General features: G+C 52.2%; 5 protein-coding genes across 5 annotated transcripts; 3 read left to right on the top strand and 2 right to left on the bottom strand.

Moving 5' to 3' along the window:
- Nucleotides 1–529: 529 nt before the first annotated feature.
- Nucleotides 530–1408, top strand: MRS44_011639 (uncharacterized protein; the record flags this gene model as incomplete). The annotated part of the gene is made up of 4 exons (XM_046280965.1): nucleotides 530–566; nucleotides 616–755; nucleotides 813–1150; nucleotides 1204–1408. 4 exons carry the CDS (start codon nucleotides 530–532, stop codon nucleotides 1406–1408), a joined length of 720 nt encoding a protein of 239 aa, XP_046134643.1.
- A 798-nt stretch (nucleotides 1409–2206) lies between these two features.
- On the top strand, nucleotides 2207–3931 carry MRS44_011638 (uncharacterized protein; the record flags this gene model as incomplete). Its single annotated transcript, XM_046280966.2, has 4 exons — nucleotides 2207–2393; nucleotides 2460–2776; nucleotides 2827–3145; nucleotides 3213–3931. 4 exons carry the CDS (start codon nucleotides 2207–2209, stop codon nucleotides 3929–3931), a joined length of 1542 nt encoding a protein of 513 aa, XP_046134644.1.
- A 436-nt stretch (nucleotides 3932–4367) lies between these two features.
- MRS44_011637 (uncharacterized protein) lies at nucleotides 4368–7539 on the bottom strand (the record flags this gene model as incomplete). The annotated part of the gene is made up of 5 exons (XM_065619797.1): nucleotides 4368–4771; nucleotides 5074–5482; nucleotides 5543–6216; nucleotides 6276–7254; nucleotides 7309–7539. The coding sequence occupies 5 exons, from the start codon at nucleotides 7537–7539 to the stop codon at nucleotides 4368–4370; spliced, it is 2697 nt and encodes an 898-aa protein (XP_065475869.1).
- Nucleotides 7540–8604: 1065 nt separating this feature from the next.
- On the top strand, nucleotides 8605–9621 carry MRS44_011636 (uncharacterized protein; the record flags this gene model as incomplete). The annotated part of the gene is made up of 1 exon (XM_046283315.2): nucleotides 8605–9621. One exon carries the CDS (start codon nucleotides 8605–8607, stop codon nucleotides 9619–9621), a length of 1017 nt encoding a protein of 338 aa, XP_046134646.1.
- An 866-nt stretch (nucleotides 9622–10487) lies between these two features.
- On the bottom strand, nucleotides 10488–12175 carry MRS44_011635 (uncharacterized protein; the record flags this gene model as incomplete). Its single annotated transcript, XM_046270752.2, has 4 exons — nucleotides 10488–10612; nucleotides 10670–11163; nucleotides 11257–11543; nucleotides 11627–12175. 4 exons carry the CDS (start codon nucleotides 12173–12175, stop codon nucleotides 10488–10490), a joined length of 1455 nt encoding a protein of 484 aa, XP_046134647.2.
- Nucleotides 12176–12293: the final 118 nt, after the last annotated feature.

Raw genomic sequence — 12293 nt, 5'->3', positions numbered from 1 at the left:
TTCTGTGCCGATCAATCATGAGTACTACAGTTGAACTCGGCTCGCAGGGAACTCCATCTACATGCCTACTGCTCCTACCCCCTCGGTACTCATGTCGTAAGGAGTGAATGACGTTTCCCGAACGGGCCTAAAATGGAGCAAGGATGCCCCAAATTTAGTAGTCTTGGCAAGATTAACTTCTTACCACATCATGGTGGCTGGGATGTCTGCCAACTTGGTTCGTTCATGCGTCTTGCGTTCGGACAGAGGCTTCAACCCGTTCCGAAATCTCGTACCTCAACTCTTTCCCTAAGTCCGCTAAAACTCGGACATACGCTGCTTTACTTCCCGTCCGCATGTTTCTCTACGCCTTCGCACCATCTCGAAGCCCAGTGCCCAGTTGTTACAAGCTATTTAAATGCTTACGATCTATAGTTAAGCTTCCTATGATAACCTAAGACAGAAGAAGTGCCAGTATCTTTAAACCATCAGTACGGCGCATAAACTCATTAGAATCTGTGCTCTATACTCTCTCGCAGCTACAATCACCATGGCCTTATTCTCTAACAAAGTTGTTGCTATCACCGGTACGCGCCATCGACTTGAACATGCAGCATAGGGCTAACGAGATCATAGGAGCCGCATCCGGAACAGGGCTTGAGATTGCCAAGATTCTCATCACCAAGGGTGCCACGCTGTCCATCCCCGACATTCAAGACACTGCTCTACAGTCTGCGGCTTCGCAGCTCAAGGAACTTGGGGGACCCGACGCGAAGGTGCTCGCCCAACGGGTTGACGTTACAAAGAGATCCATGGTTGATTCCTGGATTTAGCGGACCGTTGCTGAGTTTGCCGGTCTGCACTGCGCCGTTAACTTTGCTGGTGTTGTGGATGACCAGATGGGCGCCCGAAACATGTCTCAACAAGACGACGACGATGACTACAACCTTGTCATGAACGTCAACCTTTTGGGGGTTTGGAACTGCATGCGAGCTGAGCTGAACAACATGAAGTCTGGGGGTTCAATTGTGAACGCCTCCAGTGCGGCTGGACTCATTGGCTTTGCAGGCGGTGCTGCTTACACGGCTAGTAAGCACGGCGTGGCCGGACTCACAAGGAGCGCTTGCAAAGAGTTTGGTTCCATGAATATCAGAGTCAACGCTGTTGCATCGTGAGTGAACCCCTCGCTATATTGAATTGATTTTCAAGTTGACCGTGTTGGAGGGGCTATATTATTACGCCAATGTCTAACAAGGCCTCCAAGTCCATGGGTCTTGCTCCTGGCGATATGGGTCCGGTCGAGGCCAGCGCCCTGGGTCGACCAGGCCAGCCCAAGATGGTTGCAAAGTTGGTTGTTCTCCTGCTTGGTGACGACGCCTCGTATATTACTGGCACCGTGATCCCGATTGATGGAGGTTTGATTTGCTAGGGATGATGGCATTTGTAATTGAGTGTGTTTAGTATAGCTGGACAGGGTTGGTAGATAGTATTACACAGGTATATGGTCTTCTAGCTTAGTTATCCCATTGAGGGCCAGGCTTCAACTATAACAAAGAAAACATTAGCTACCTAGGTATACAAGACCATGATGTTGACGACTTCGTCCCCTCCGTAGGGACAGGCAAAGCTCGCGTTCTTGCTTCTTCACATTATTAACCTCTTCTTCTTCTTCCTCTTTAGTCTCTTCCTCTTCTATAGCTGTTCAAGTCCCCCGCCTTCGCAGGAGGTCTCGGTCAAATTAATTGCTAGTATTCCCAATTACTCCGAACCGCTCGGCCAAATTCATGCGGGGCATCCCGTACAGCCGGTACGAGGTCCAACCCGCCATCCACTTGCACGGATGATCAGCCCATGGACTTTGCCTGAATGATACTAGCAGTTGAACCGGTCTCATCGCGGCAGTGTGAGTGCCCCATGGGGTAAATCCGGAGTGCAGAAAATCGAATGGTGGACTGTTCTGTGGTCATGAGGTTATTGTCGGGCACAGGGGTCCCAAGGTCGGTCGTTCTCTCTGCCTTTGGCGGTGTTGGATTGGTTAGCTCTTGGCTGTTGACTACCATCATGCCAGGATTCATAGCCGCGAGTCAAGGCGGGGACTTATAAATATTCATCCCCTTCTCCGATCTTCAACAGCCCATCTGCGATTCACCAATCTGTCGACTCACACTGCATTTCATCACACACATCTTCTTCTCTTTAACCTTTCGACTCGTGAAACAGTTGCAACATGGCTCCCGCCATCGAACACGATGAGCTGCGGCTGTACGCTCTCTGCACCAAAAAATCATGGTGGCATGTGCCACACTTGATCAAACTCAACTTGCTCCTCATGATTCCGTTCCTCACGAGTTACGTAGGAGGATTCGACGGCAGCAATCTCAATGGCCTTCAAACCCTCGAACACTGGCAAGAATGTCAGTTTTCAGCTTGCCTGTGTTGTACTCCGAGTCGCTGAGGGCTAACCGCGATTGGATTTACAGACTTCAACCATCCTCGAGGTTCCATGCTCGGCCTCATGGTCAACATGCAGGTTATCGGTGGCGTTGTCTCTTTGCCCGTTGCTCCCTGGATGGCTGACAAGTACGGACGAAAACATCCCATCTTTCTCGGGTCCATTATCATCATCATCGGCGCAGTGGTTCAGGGGTGTGCTTCTAAACTCGGAATGTTCATCGGCGGTCGCTTTTGCATCGGCCTCGGCTCAGGTTTTGTCTCAACCGCTGCCCCTCCGCTCCTTGGAGAGCTGGCGTATCCCTCGCATCGATCCATCATGACCTCCCTCTACAATACTACTTGGGTGAGCAAGCCGTCACGCATTTAAAGCTCCATGATCTAACCATGATGCAGTACGTGGGGGCCATCGTTGCTGCTTGGTCCACGTACGGCACCTTCAAGTTATCGAGTGACTGGAGCTGGAGGATTCCCTCGCTTCTGCAAGCTGCCGTCTCCGTCATCCAGCTGCTGTTGATCTATCTTGTGCCCGAGAGTCCCAGGTGGCTCATTGCTAACGACCGGACGCCTGAAGCTACCAAGATTCTTTGCAAATACCACAGCGGGACCGAGGAGCCGACTGAGCTTGTACTGCTTCAGGTCGCCCAGATCGCCGGCGCCATCGAGTTTGAGCGCTCAAGCGAGTCAGTGTCTTACCTCCAATTCTTCCGAACCAGTAAGTCCCATGCAATCATTCCCATTTAAGTCTGGGAGACTATGCTGAGCCTATTCTTCACTGGCAGAGGGAAACCGTCATCGGCTGTTCGTCGTTGCTAGCTTCGGCTTCATCATCCAGTGGTGCGGTAATCAGCTCATCTCGTCGTACATTGCTCTCGTTCTCACCGATATCGGCATCACCGACCCCGAAACTCAGAATCTCATCAATGGTGGTCTACAGCTCTTCAACTATGCCGTTGCTTGCGGCTCAGCCCTTCTCGTCGAGCGTCTCGGCAGGCGGTTCTTGCTGCTTACGTCCAACATCGGCATGCTATTCGCCTTCATTATTTGGACTATCCTCGCAGCGCGCAATCAACAGACAGAGGGAGGCAACAAAGGCCTTGGCATCGGAGTAGTGGTTATGGTATTCGTCTTCTACGCCTTTTACAACTTCGCCATGAACCCTTTGCCTATTGCCTATTTACTCGAGGTGTTGCCATATACACTCCGTGCCAAAGGTCTCACCATCTTTAACCTGGCGCAGTTCTGCAGCGGAATTTTCAATGGCTTTGCTAATCCAGTAGCACTGGAAGCCCTTCGTTGGAAGTATTACATTGTCTTCGTTTGCGCCCTGGTGCTGTGGCTGGCCGTCATCTACTTCACCTATCCCGAGACCCGAGGTTTATCACTCGAAGAGGTCAGCCAAGTTTTTGATGGTAAACAGGCACTTGACAGGGCATATGAGCTGAAGAGTGAGGGGCTTACTGAGATTGTGGAGAAGACCGCGACGAATCGCAAGGAGTAATGTTGTTGTCTCGAGATAGTCCTTTAGCCTTGTCTATGTACGGATTCATCGATATTTAGACGCCCAGCTATAGGGTATTGAACCTTGACGCCGTCAATTATTGATATCTTTGTCCTTTGCTGTCGGTGTTGACAGCCCCTTTTCAGGCATTGTTGATTTAGCAATGACATCCAGCCAAGATAGGGGGGGTTGATGTGAACGGGAATCATGTTTTACAGCGACCATGTACAGTATCCTATGGATTCAAAGTTTTCAAGTCTCTTGTTGCCTAAAAAATTTCTCGCCGAGTTAATCAAGCTGCATCTTCTTCGCAATCTAGTTGCAGATATGTTGAGGTTCTGAGACACAGTTAAAGCGAGACATGGTCATCTCTACGATACACTATGTGTATTGATGAAACCCTTCAGCTAACACCATCCAGCCTGATGTCAGACACCTACACTCCTGTCCAGTACAGGCTTTTCTCTAGTTCAAAGCTCCTATCCAGAACTTCGTCCCTAGGGTCCGCGCTTCGTGAGATGATGACACTGAAAACCCCCCTCTCGGCATGCCACTTCTCCTCCTCCTCGTCCCAATGTGACAAAGCGTACTTATCCAGGCGAATCTCGGCCGTGGCCGTCATGCCCTCTGCCACCCATATCTTGGCGAACCCCTTAAGCTCCTTGCGTGGTCGCAGGGCGGCGCACTCCACATCAGATATGTACACCTGGACAATCTCAGTGTGGCTAACAGACCGACCGTCTGACAGACCGTCTGACAGACCATCTTCAGACCGCAGACCGACCGACCGGCAATTGTCATCAGACCGACAGACCGAAGCTGCTGGTCGGATTGGGTGGTCTGAGTTGGTCTGGGTTAGGGGCTTCCAGGGCTCCCATTGGCCGACTCAGCCTTAACGCACCCGTACCACCCCCACTCTTTTGCGGGTCGGAGTTCGCAGTGCCAAATTAAGTGGGGCATGGCAAAGGTAGCCAATGAGGGCATCAGTTAATCAGACCTAGACCGACCAGGTTGCTAACCCAGACAGACCTAGACCGACAGACCGGGAGCCCCGACAAACCCAGACCGACAGACCGAAAGGGCCGGTCTAGGTCTGTCGGTCTGTTAGCCACACTGGACAATCTCATGGCCGTCTCTGTCACCTGTATTGGTGATATCGACCGACACCACAAAGACACCGTCCCCTTGATCTCCCAGGTCGACTCTAGCCGGGGCCTGCAGGTTGGAGTACTCAAAGGTCGTGTAGGATAGCCCGTAGCCAAAGGAGAAAAGCGGATGGCTCTGGAGTTTCTCGTAGTACCTATAGCCTATGAATACGCCCTCGCCGTAGTACATCTCCCGAAGTCCCTTGCCGTAACTGAGAAAGGCCGGCGTGTCTTCTAAACGACGGGGAAACGTGACTGATAGACGACCACTGGGGTTGTAGCGACCAAAGAGCACATCGGCGATGCCGTTTCCTGTTTCCTGACCCCCAAACCAGGCATGGATAAGGGTTGGCACACGCTTCAACCAAGGCATCGTTACCGGACAGCCGGACTGGTTGACGATAATCTGTTGGGGCGTAGGTAAGCAAGAGACATTTGTCAAGCCAGGGTGACTTGGTCAACTCACAGTTCTAGGGTTCACTTTCGCAACCTTCTCGATTAACTCGTCAACCCCAGGAGGTAGCCTGAGGTCCTTTCTGTCTACCGCCTCACTCTCGTAGTCGGCGTTTAGACCGGCAATGACGATTGGGACATCAACCTGTCTTGCTAGCTCGACTGCCTCAGCAAGCGCCGCGGCTGGGTCGATCTTCTCGCAGCACCCGATCCGGAGTCCACCAGCGTTTAGAGCCCCGCAGCCAGCCGCGATACCTTCATTCTTTAGGAGAACAGAAATCTGGTAGGTGTTTCCCGCCTCGGCCTCTAGCTCGGCTGTGACCTCCATGCTTGCGCTATTAAACATGGGCGTCTGGAGCGTCTTCTCTGGGTGACTGGTCCAAAGATCGATAAACTGCCTGCCATCGATATAGAGACGTCCCTTGCCCAGCACACAGAGGCCAAACTTCATGGTCGCAGTCTTTGGTGCCTTCCATGTTGTGATGACACGAAGCCAGTATGCTCCAGGGACGTTAGAGGGAAGATTGTCTGCAAAGTACATCTGGGCTTGGGTCGTGGTGGAAGAGTGAAGCGGTTTTGCTTCAGGGCTGGCTTCCGGGTCTTCCCCATACCAGTGCAGCTCATATCCTGCCTCTTGGGTTGCTGGGATGGTAATGTTCTCGGACAGAAGGGGCGTGAAGAGATGGGCTGTTTGAGTTCCATGGTTAGCGGAATAGCATCGAGGAAAGGGAGCAGAGTGAGCTCACAATAACAACCAACTGCTGTCTTGATGCGCTCTTTGCCGACGACTTGTTGAATAGCTTCCAGCGGCTTGCAGACGTAGTACGGAATAAGGTCAGCCGAACCACCACCACTAATGGCAGGGTTCGCGAAGCCGGGACCGATCAGGCCGTACGTTTGCTGCGCGGATGGGTCGAGGGGCAGTGTGTTGTAATCGTTCTTGAGGAGAACTACAGAGCTGCGGGCCACTTCTCGACAGAGCTCCCGCTTCTCAGCGGTATCCCCGAACTGCTTCTTGTCACCCTGCTTCTGGTAATCAAGGGCTGGCCGCACCTTGTTCACTAGGTGCAGTAGATTTCGAACTCGCTCATCCAGTGTAGATTTCTTCACCTTGCGGCACCTGATAGACCAATGCAGAAGCTCTCCTCTCCACCGTGTAGGGCCTGGCATCTCCAAGTCCAGGCCAGTGTTAATCGCTTCTGCAGTACTATAAGTACCGAACCAGTCGCTCATAAGAAGGCCATTCCACCCCCATTCCTGGCGCAGAAGCTGTGTGTTTAGCCATGGATCTTCTGAAGTGAGAGTGCCATTGATCCTATGATATGAACTCATGAATGACCATGGATTAGCGTGCTTGATAGCTAGCTGGAAGGGTAGAAGATGGGTCTCGCGTAGAGTCCTTGAAGAAGCACGAATTCCATCTTCCAAGGATTCAGAAGACTGGTCGTGCGCCGCATAGTGCTTGAGGGAGACGGCGACCCCGTTCTCTTGAACACCATTGATGTATTCCGAAGCCATGAGACCGCTAAGGATCGGATCTTCGCCAAAGGCTTCAAACCCACGACCGATAAGTGGCGATCGCTGAAGACAGACTGTCGGCGCGAGCAGAACCTGACAGCCTTTCTCCTTTGTCTCGGCGGCCAGCATGTTGCCGACGTGTCGCATCAACTTTGTGTCAAAGGTTGCCCCCATCGCCGTTGCCGAGGGAAGCAGGACACCTCGAGGCTAGCCAGGGTCAACAAAGGGTATCCCAAGGTTATGGGTAAGGGGGCAACTTACGCCGTTGAAAAAGGAGGTACCTCGAGCTCCATGTGGCCCATCTGTTGTCTTTAGGGCAATGGTCAGCAAAACATCCAAACGTGAATCTTGGAAGCAACGGACCGTGATGGATGGGATATTGAGACGTTCCACAGGATGGGTCGACCAGGTATCTCGGCCCGAGAGGAGCTCGATCTTCTCCTCAAGCGTAAGTTCGCTTAGAAGTTGTTCTACGTTAAGAGACGGAGACATGGTGAGGCTCAATAGAGAAAGAGTCATGGGAAATCTGTGCTGTTCGGGTTGTTGAGTTTGCTAGACAGGACGACTATTAGATACAGAGTCTGTGGTTGAGAAATAGCATCGGAACCTCAAAATACTGGTTCGCTGCTACGGGACAATAATGCCCGCATTCATTTTCGTGTTCCAATCCCGCCAAGAGCTCGGCCTAACTCGCAGAGCGGTTTCTAGTCACCTGTTCGGGGGGGGTCACTGTCACTGCGGATCGCCGAGGCTCAGGTCAGTGGTCTCAAGAAAGCCCCTCAATTCCGCCACGGCCGAAGAAGAGTGCCACTGCATCATCCATACAACTACCTGAGCTGATACTTGCAGGATGTCCAAATACAGCGTGTAGGCTCCAAGCCGGGGCCGCAGTGGAGGGTAGTTTGCCCGATGTTCTGGAGCCTCCGATTAGTTCGGTCAAATAAACGAGTCCGAGCAGGGGCACTCGGGGTCTTGACCGCACCGGCAAAATTCAAACAAACAACGTGACCCCGGGCATGGCCTACCTGCATGACAAGGTGACAACACCTACAGTACCGAGATTGATTCGGCAAGCAAGTGATTCCAAGACAAACGGGATCAGGATTCCGCCAAACAGAGTGATTAGCTTTATGCACCTAATCCGACGGCTCGGGTCACAACTACAGCTCAGGCACATCTACCCCAGGTTTTTGCAAATTACAGGTGAACTCATATTGTTTACTAGTTACTGCCCATGTGCTCTCTGTCTCGCGGCCCAAACCTTGAATGAGACCCAGGTCCATCTATTAAGCTTTATTACGTAGTAGCGCTCTGCAATTTTACCTTCGTTCTCGTTTATGATTCTCGTTTAGCGCTCCCATTGACCACTCTCGTTCTCGTTTCTCGTTCTTGCTCACTCAGTACTTGGCGTTACTGTCGGTACTTGGACAACGTTAGGCCATGACGCAGCCTCGTTGTCGATTCTCTACTGGCACTTTAGAATACTTCAAAAGTCGGTCATTCGCAACCTACAATGAGTTACCAACAAGGCAATCAACTCTTCAACAAGCAGACACAATGAAAACTACCACTCTCATCCTGGGTCTTCTCCCCGCCGTCCGAGCAGACTATGCGGCCCCCCTATGCAACAGAACTACCTCCCTCAGGGAGGAGGCTGCCAAGAAAGATATTATCATCGGATCTGGTGCCATCAACCCAGCCTATTTGGATGATCCTAGGTTCTCCGCCGTCCTTGCCGAGCAGTTCAACAGCCTGTCTCCCGAAAATGAGGGAAAGTGGGCGTTCCTCAACCCGACCCAAGGACATTACGACTGGACAAAGATCGACCGCCTCGTTGCCTTCGCCGAGGACAACAACATGGTCGTCAAGGGGCATGGCCTCATCTCGGTCTGCTGTAATCCTGGTTACGTCGACGCCATGACCACGCCCGCAGAGCTTCGTGCTGCCATGACGGCTCATTTCGAGGCATTCATGCATCGCTACGATGGCAAGTTGGATCGTTGGGACGTCGTCACTGAAGCCCTAGAAACGCAGGGCACCGTTCTGGAAACCAACAGCACCTTCTACAGACTGCTCGGCCCCAGCTACATCGACGAGGCCTTCCGCATTGCCCGAGCAGCAGATCCAGATGCCAAATTGTTCCTCAACGAGAATCTTGCCGAGGCGCTCCCGGCCAAGCGACAGGCACTCCTCGAACTAGTCACTCGCCTCGTATCGGAGGGCGTCCCGATCGACGGAGTAGCCCTCCAGATGCACATCGTCGAAGTTGCCCCAGAACCGGGCGTACTGACGGAAATGGTCAACTCCTACAAGGCGCTCGGATTGGAGGTGACAATTGCTGAGATGGACGTCCACACCCTCAACACTACCCTCCAGACCGAAATCTACGGCGCCGTCATTACCGAGGCTTTGGACGCAGGCATCACTGACATCAGCTTCTGGGGCTTCACGGATAAACATGCTTACACCTGGCTGCCAGGCGCGAAGCCTCTCATGTTCGACGAGGACTACAAGCCCAAGGGCGCATTCTTCGCTACCCATGCCGCCCTGAAGAACTTTGTCAGCAAGCCTTAGGCACTGCGAGGTATCGAGGCTCTGGTTTCAGGTTTTTGCAGTCACCTCCCAGGGGTTCAGCCAAGTTGGCGTAAAGTCAATTAACCTCGAAATGCAATTTATAAAGCTGTTACGTCTGACAGGACTTCAATCGCGTATCGTATACGACGTCAAGAATCCCGCAGCTGAAACATGAATTCTACTTCTGGGTCTAACCTACCAAAATTATATATATTGTTATTGTAGATATATCTACTTTTGCCTTATTTTCATCCTCTTGCTTGCTTAAACCTTGTGCCATTTGCCAACTATGTATGTAACTGCATGTAGGCCGCAACTGATGCAGCTAGGTATAAGTCTTCAACTGAAGGCGGCAGAAGGTTAAAAAAAAAGGCCACTGTGTTAGCATTGGGATATGATGCTATGATGTGTTGACAATGTGTTCTTTATTATAGTTGAAGCCCGGCCCTTGATGGGTTAACTGAGCCAGAAGATCATAGGCCTCAACGTGATAGAATTGTCCCCTTTATTAACTCTGATACTAATACTTCTTTCGTAAATCATTCAATATTAGAAACATGTTCATATCTACTTGATGGTCACTATATCTCCCCTTTGGCGCTATGTCTCGGGCTCAGGAGCGTGCAAAGTCGAACATCAAACGAACCTAAGGTCTAGATGTGAGGACCATTACCGCTGAAGGTTACTTAAGCAACATAAGTGACACGAGAGAAGCCTTTAGCCACGCATGCTAGCATTAAAGCCCAATGGTGAAAAGCACCACAACCTAGAGAAGGCCCCCTCTTGTGTTGCTAGAGACGGAATGTAAAAGTTTTGATTTCTACATATAGGGGCTCCAGGCTCCATCATGCTTGCCCATCAGTAACCTAGGCCTTCGTCCTCTCCTCTATCATGCCTCTAAGCATCAAGGCCGACTCCTTGGGCGTCCTCTCAAGTGTATCATAGTCTGTATAGGTCACCCCGAACCTAGGACCGTACCCCTCGGACCATTCTAGGATCGCAGTCAGCTTCGAAAACAAGGTCAAGATTATCAGGCGGGATAACTCACCCAAGTTGTCCATCAGCGACCAGGCAAAATAGCCCTTCACCTTTACGCCATCCTCTATCGCCCCAACAATGGCATCAAAGTGGTCCGCAAAGTATCGCTGACGAAACTCATCCTTCACAGACTCTGCCTTGGTCATCTTGTCCTCACCAGGGCAGGGGCAGCCGTTTTCGGTCACGTAGATAGGCTTCCCATACAGGTGGTAAGTCCTGTTGAGGTGCTTTCGGAACCCCTGGGGCGCAGAGCGCAGCCAGAATATGCCGCTCAGGTCGCCGATGGGGACACCGGCCTTGTTCTCCGGGTAGTCATCCACGTTCCCTTTGTAGTCCTCAGCAGGCGCCGGAGTGGTGCGGTGTCGCGCGAATTGGGAAGTATAGTAGTTCATGGCGTAGAAGTCGAGCTCAGCCTCGCGTAACAGGGCGAAATCGGCCTCGGTGAAGGCGGGTAGGCGGGTTCCGAGTTGCTCTCGCATGACGTCTGGATAATCCTGTGCAAGCCTTGAACGCGGGCGGTATATTAGCAGACTTGTGCAGCACTGAGGGAACCGGTCCTGGGGTTCTGCCCCTGGCCGTCCTCCGAGGGCCACTCACAACATGGGACTGGCAAACCAGCCGTGCCAAAACTGCATCCTCCTCTCGGCCGCTTGGTGGTCTTTAGGGTCCTTGGGATCCCAAGGCTCAAAATAGTCGCCACTGATGGATATACCGATTTGGCCCCCTTGCTTCGGCTTGAATTCTTTGTTGTACAGTCTCGCCGCTGCAGCATGCGCTAGGATGAGAGAGTGCCCAACGATCCAAGGCTCGGTTGTCGAGTCACCCTCGGTACAGGCTTTGTTAGTGGTGCTTCGTCCGGGAGCGTCGTTGCCATGCGAGAATCCCTACAACTGTGTAAGCCCCTCAATTCTACATATCAGGCTGTCTTCAAGTGAAGAGCCGGCTGGTAGGAGCTCTCTCTGCTTACATGGATGGAAACGACCCACGGCTCGTTCACCGTGATCCAGTTCTTCACACGATCGCCAAAGCGCTCGTAGCACACGCCCGCATACCGCTCAAAGTCCTTTTGAGACTCCTCGATATTCAGCCAACCGCCATATCGGTCTTGGAGCCCCTGCGGCAGGTCCCAGTGGTAGAGAGTAACCCAAGGCGTGATACCCCTAGCAAGCAGGGCGTCGATGAGTTTATTGTAAAAGGCAACGCCGTCCTCGTTGATTGGGTCATTTCGTCCGCCGAGCGGAATGATGCGCGACCATGCCAAGGAGAAGCGGTATGCCTTGGCGCCGTACTTGACGAGAAGGTCAAAGTCCTCCTCATATCGGTGGTAATGGTCACAGGCAACATCGCCGGTGGCCCCATGAGTACGGGATGGTTCCAGATGGGTGAAGACGTCCCAGATGGAAGGGCCCTTGCCGCCTTCGTTGGCACCGCCTTCAATCTGATAGGCGGCCGTGGCAAACCCCCACTCAAAGTCCGAGGGAAGACCCTTGAGCGGTGCAACTCTAGAGGACGCCATTTCGAGTTTGTGTGCTTGCAGTTGTATCTTGAAGTTGTGCTCGAATGCTTCAAGTTGAGATGAGCCGTAGTTTTCGATGCGTTTGAAAAGAGAACTTGGTCCCTCTATATAATGACAA

This window comes from Fusarium solani (assembly GCF_023522795.1).
Source record: "Fusarium solani strain SB1 chromosome Unknown bctg00000007, whole genome shotgun sequence".
In the NCBI taxonomy this organism is placed as follows: domain Eukaryota; kingdom Fungi; phylum Ascomycota; class Sordariomycetes; order Hypocreales; family Nectriaceae; genus Fusarium; species Fusarium solani.
Note: the sequence above shows the minus strand (reverse complement) of the source record. Positions and strands in the feature narration are given on the sequence as shown.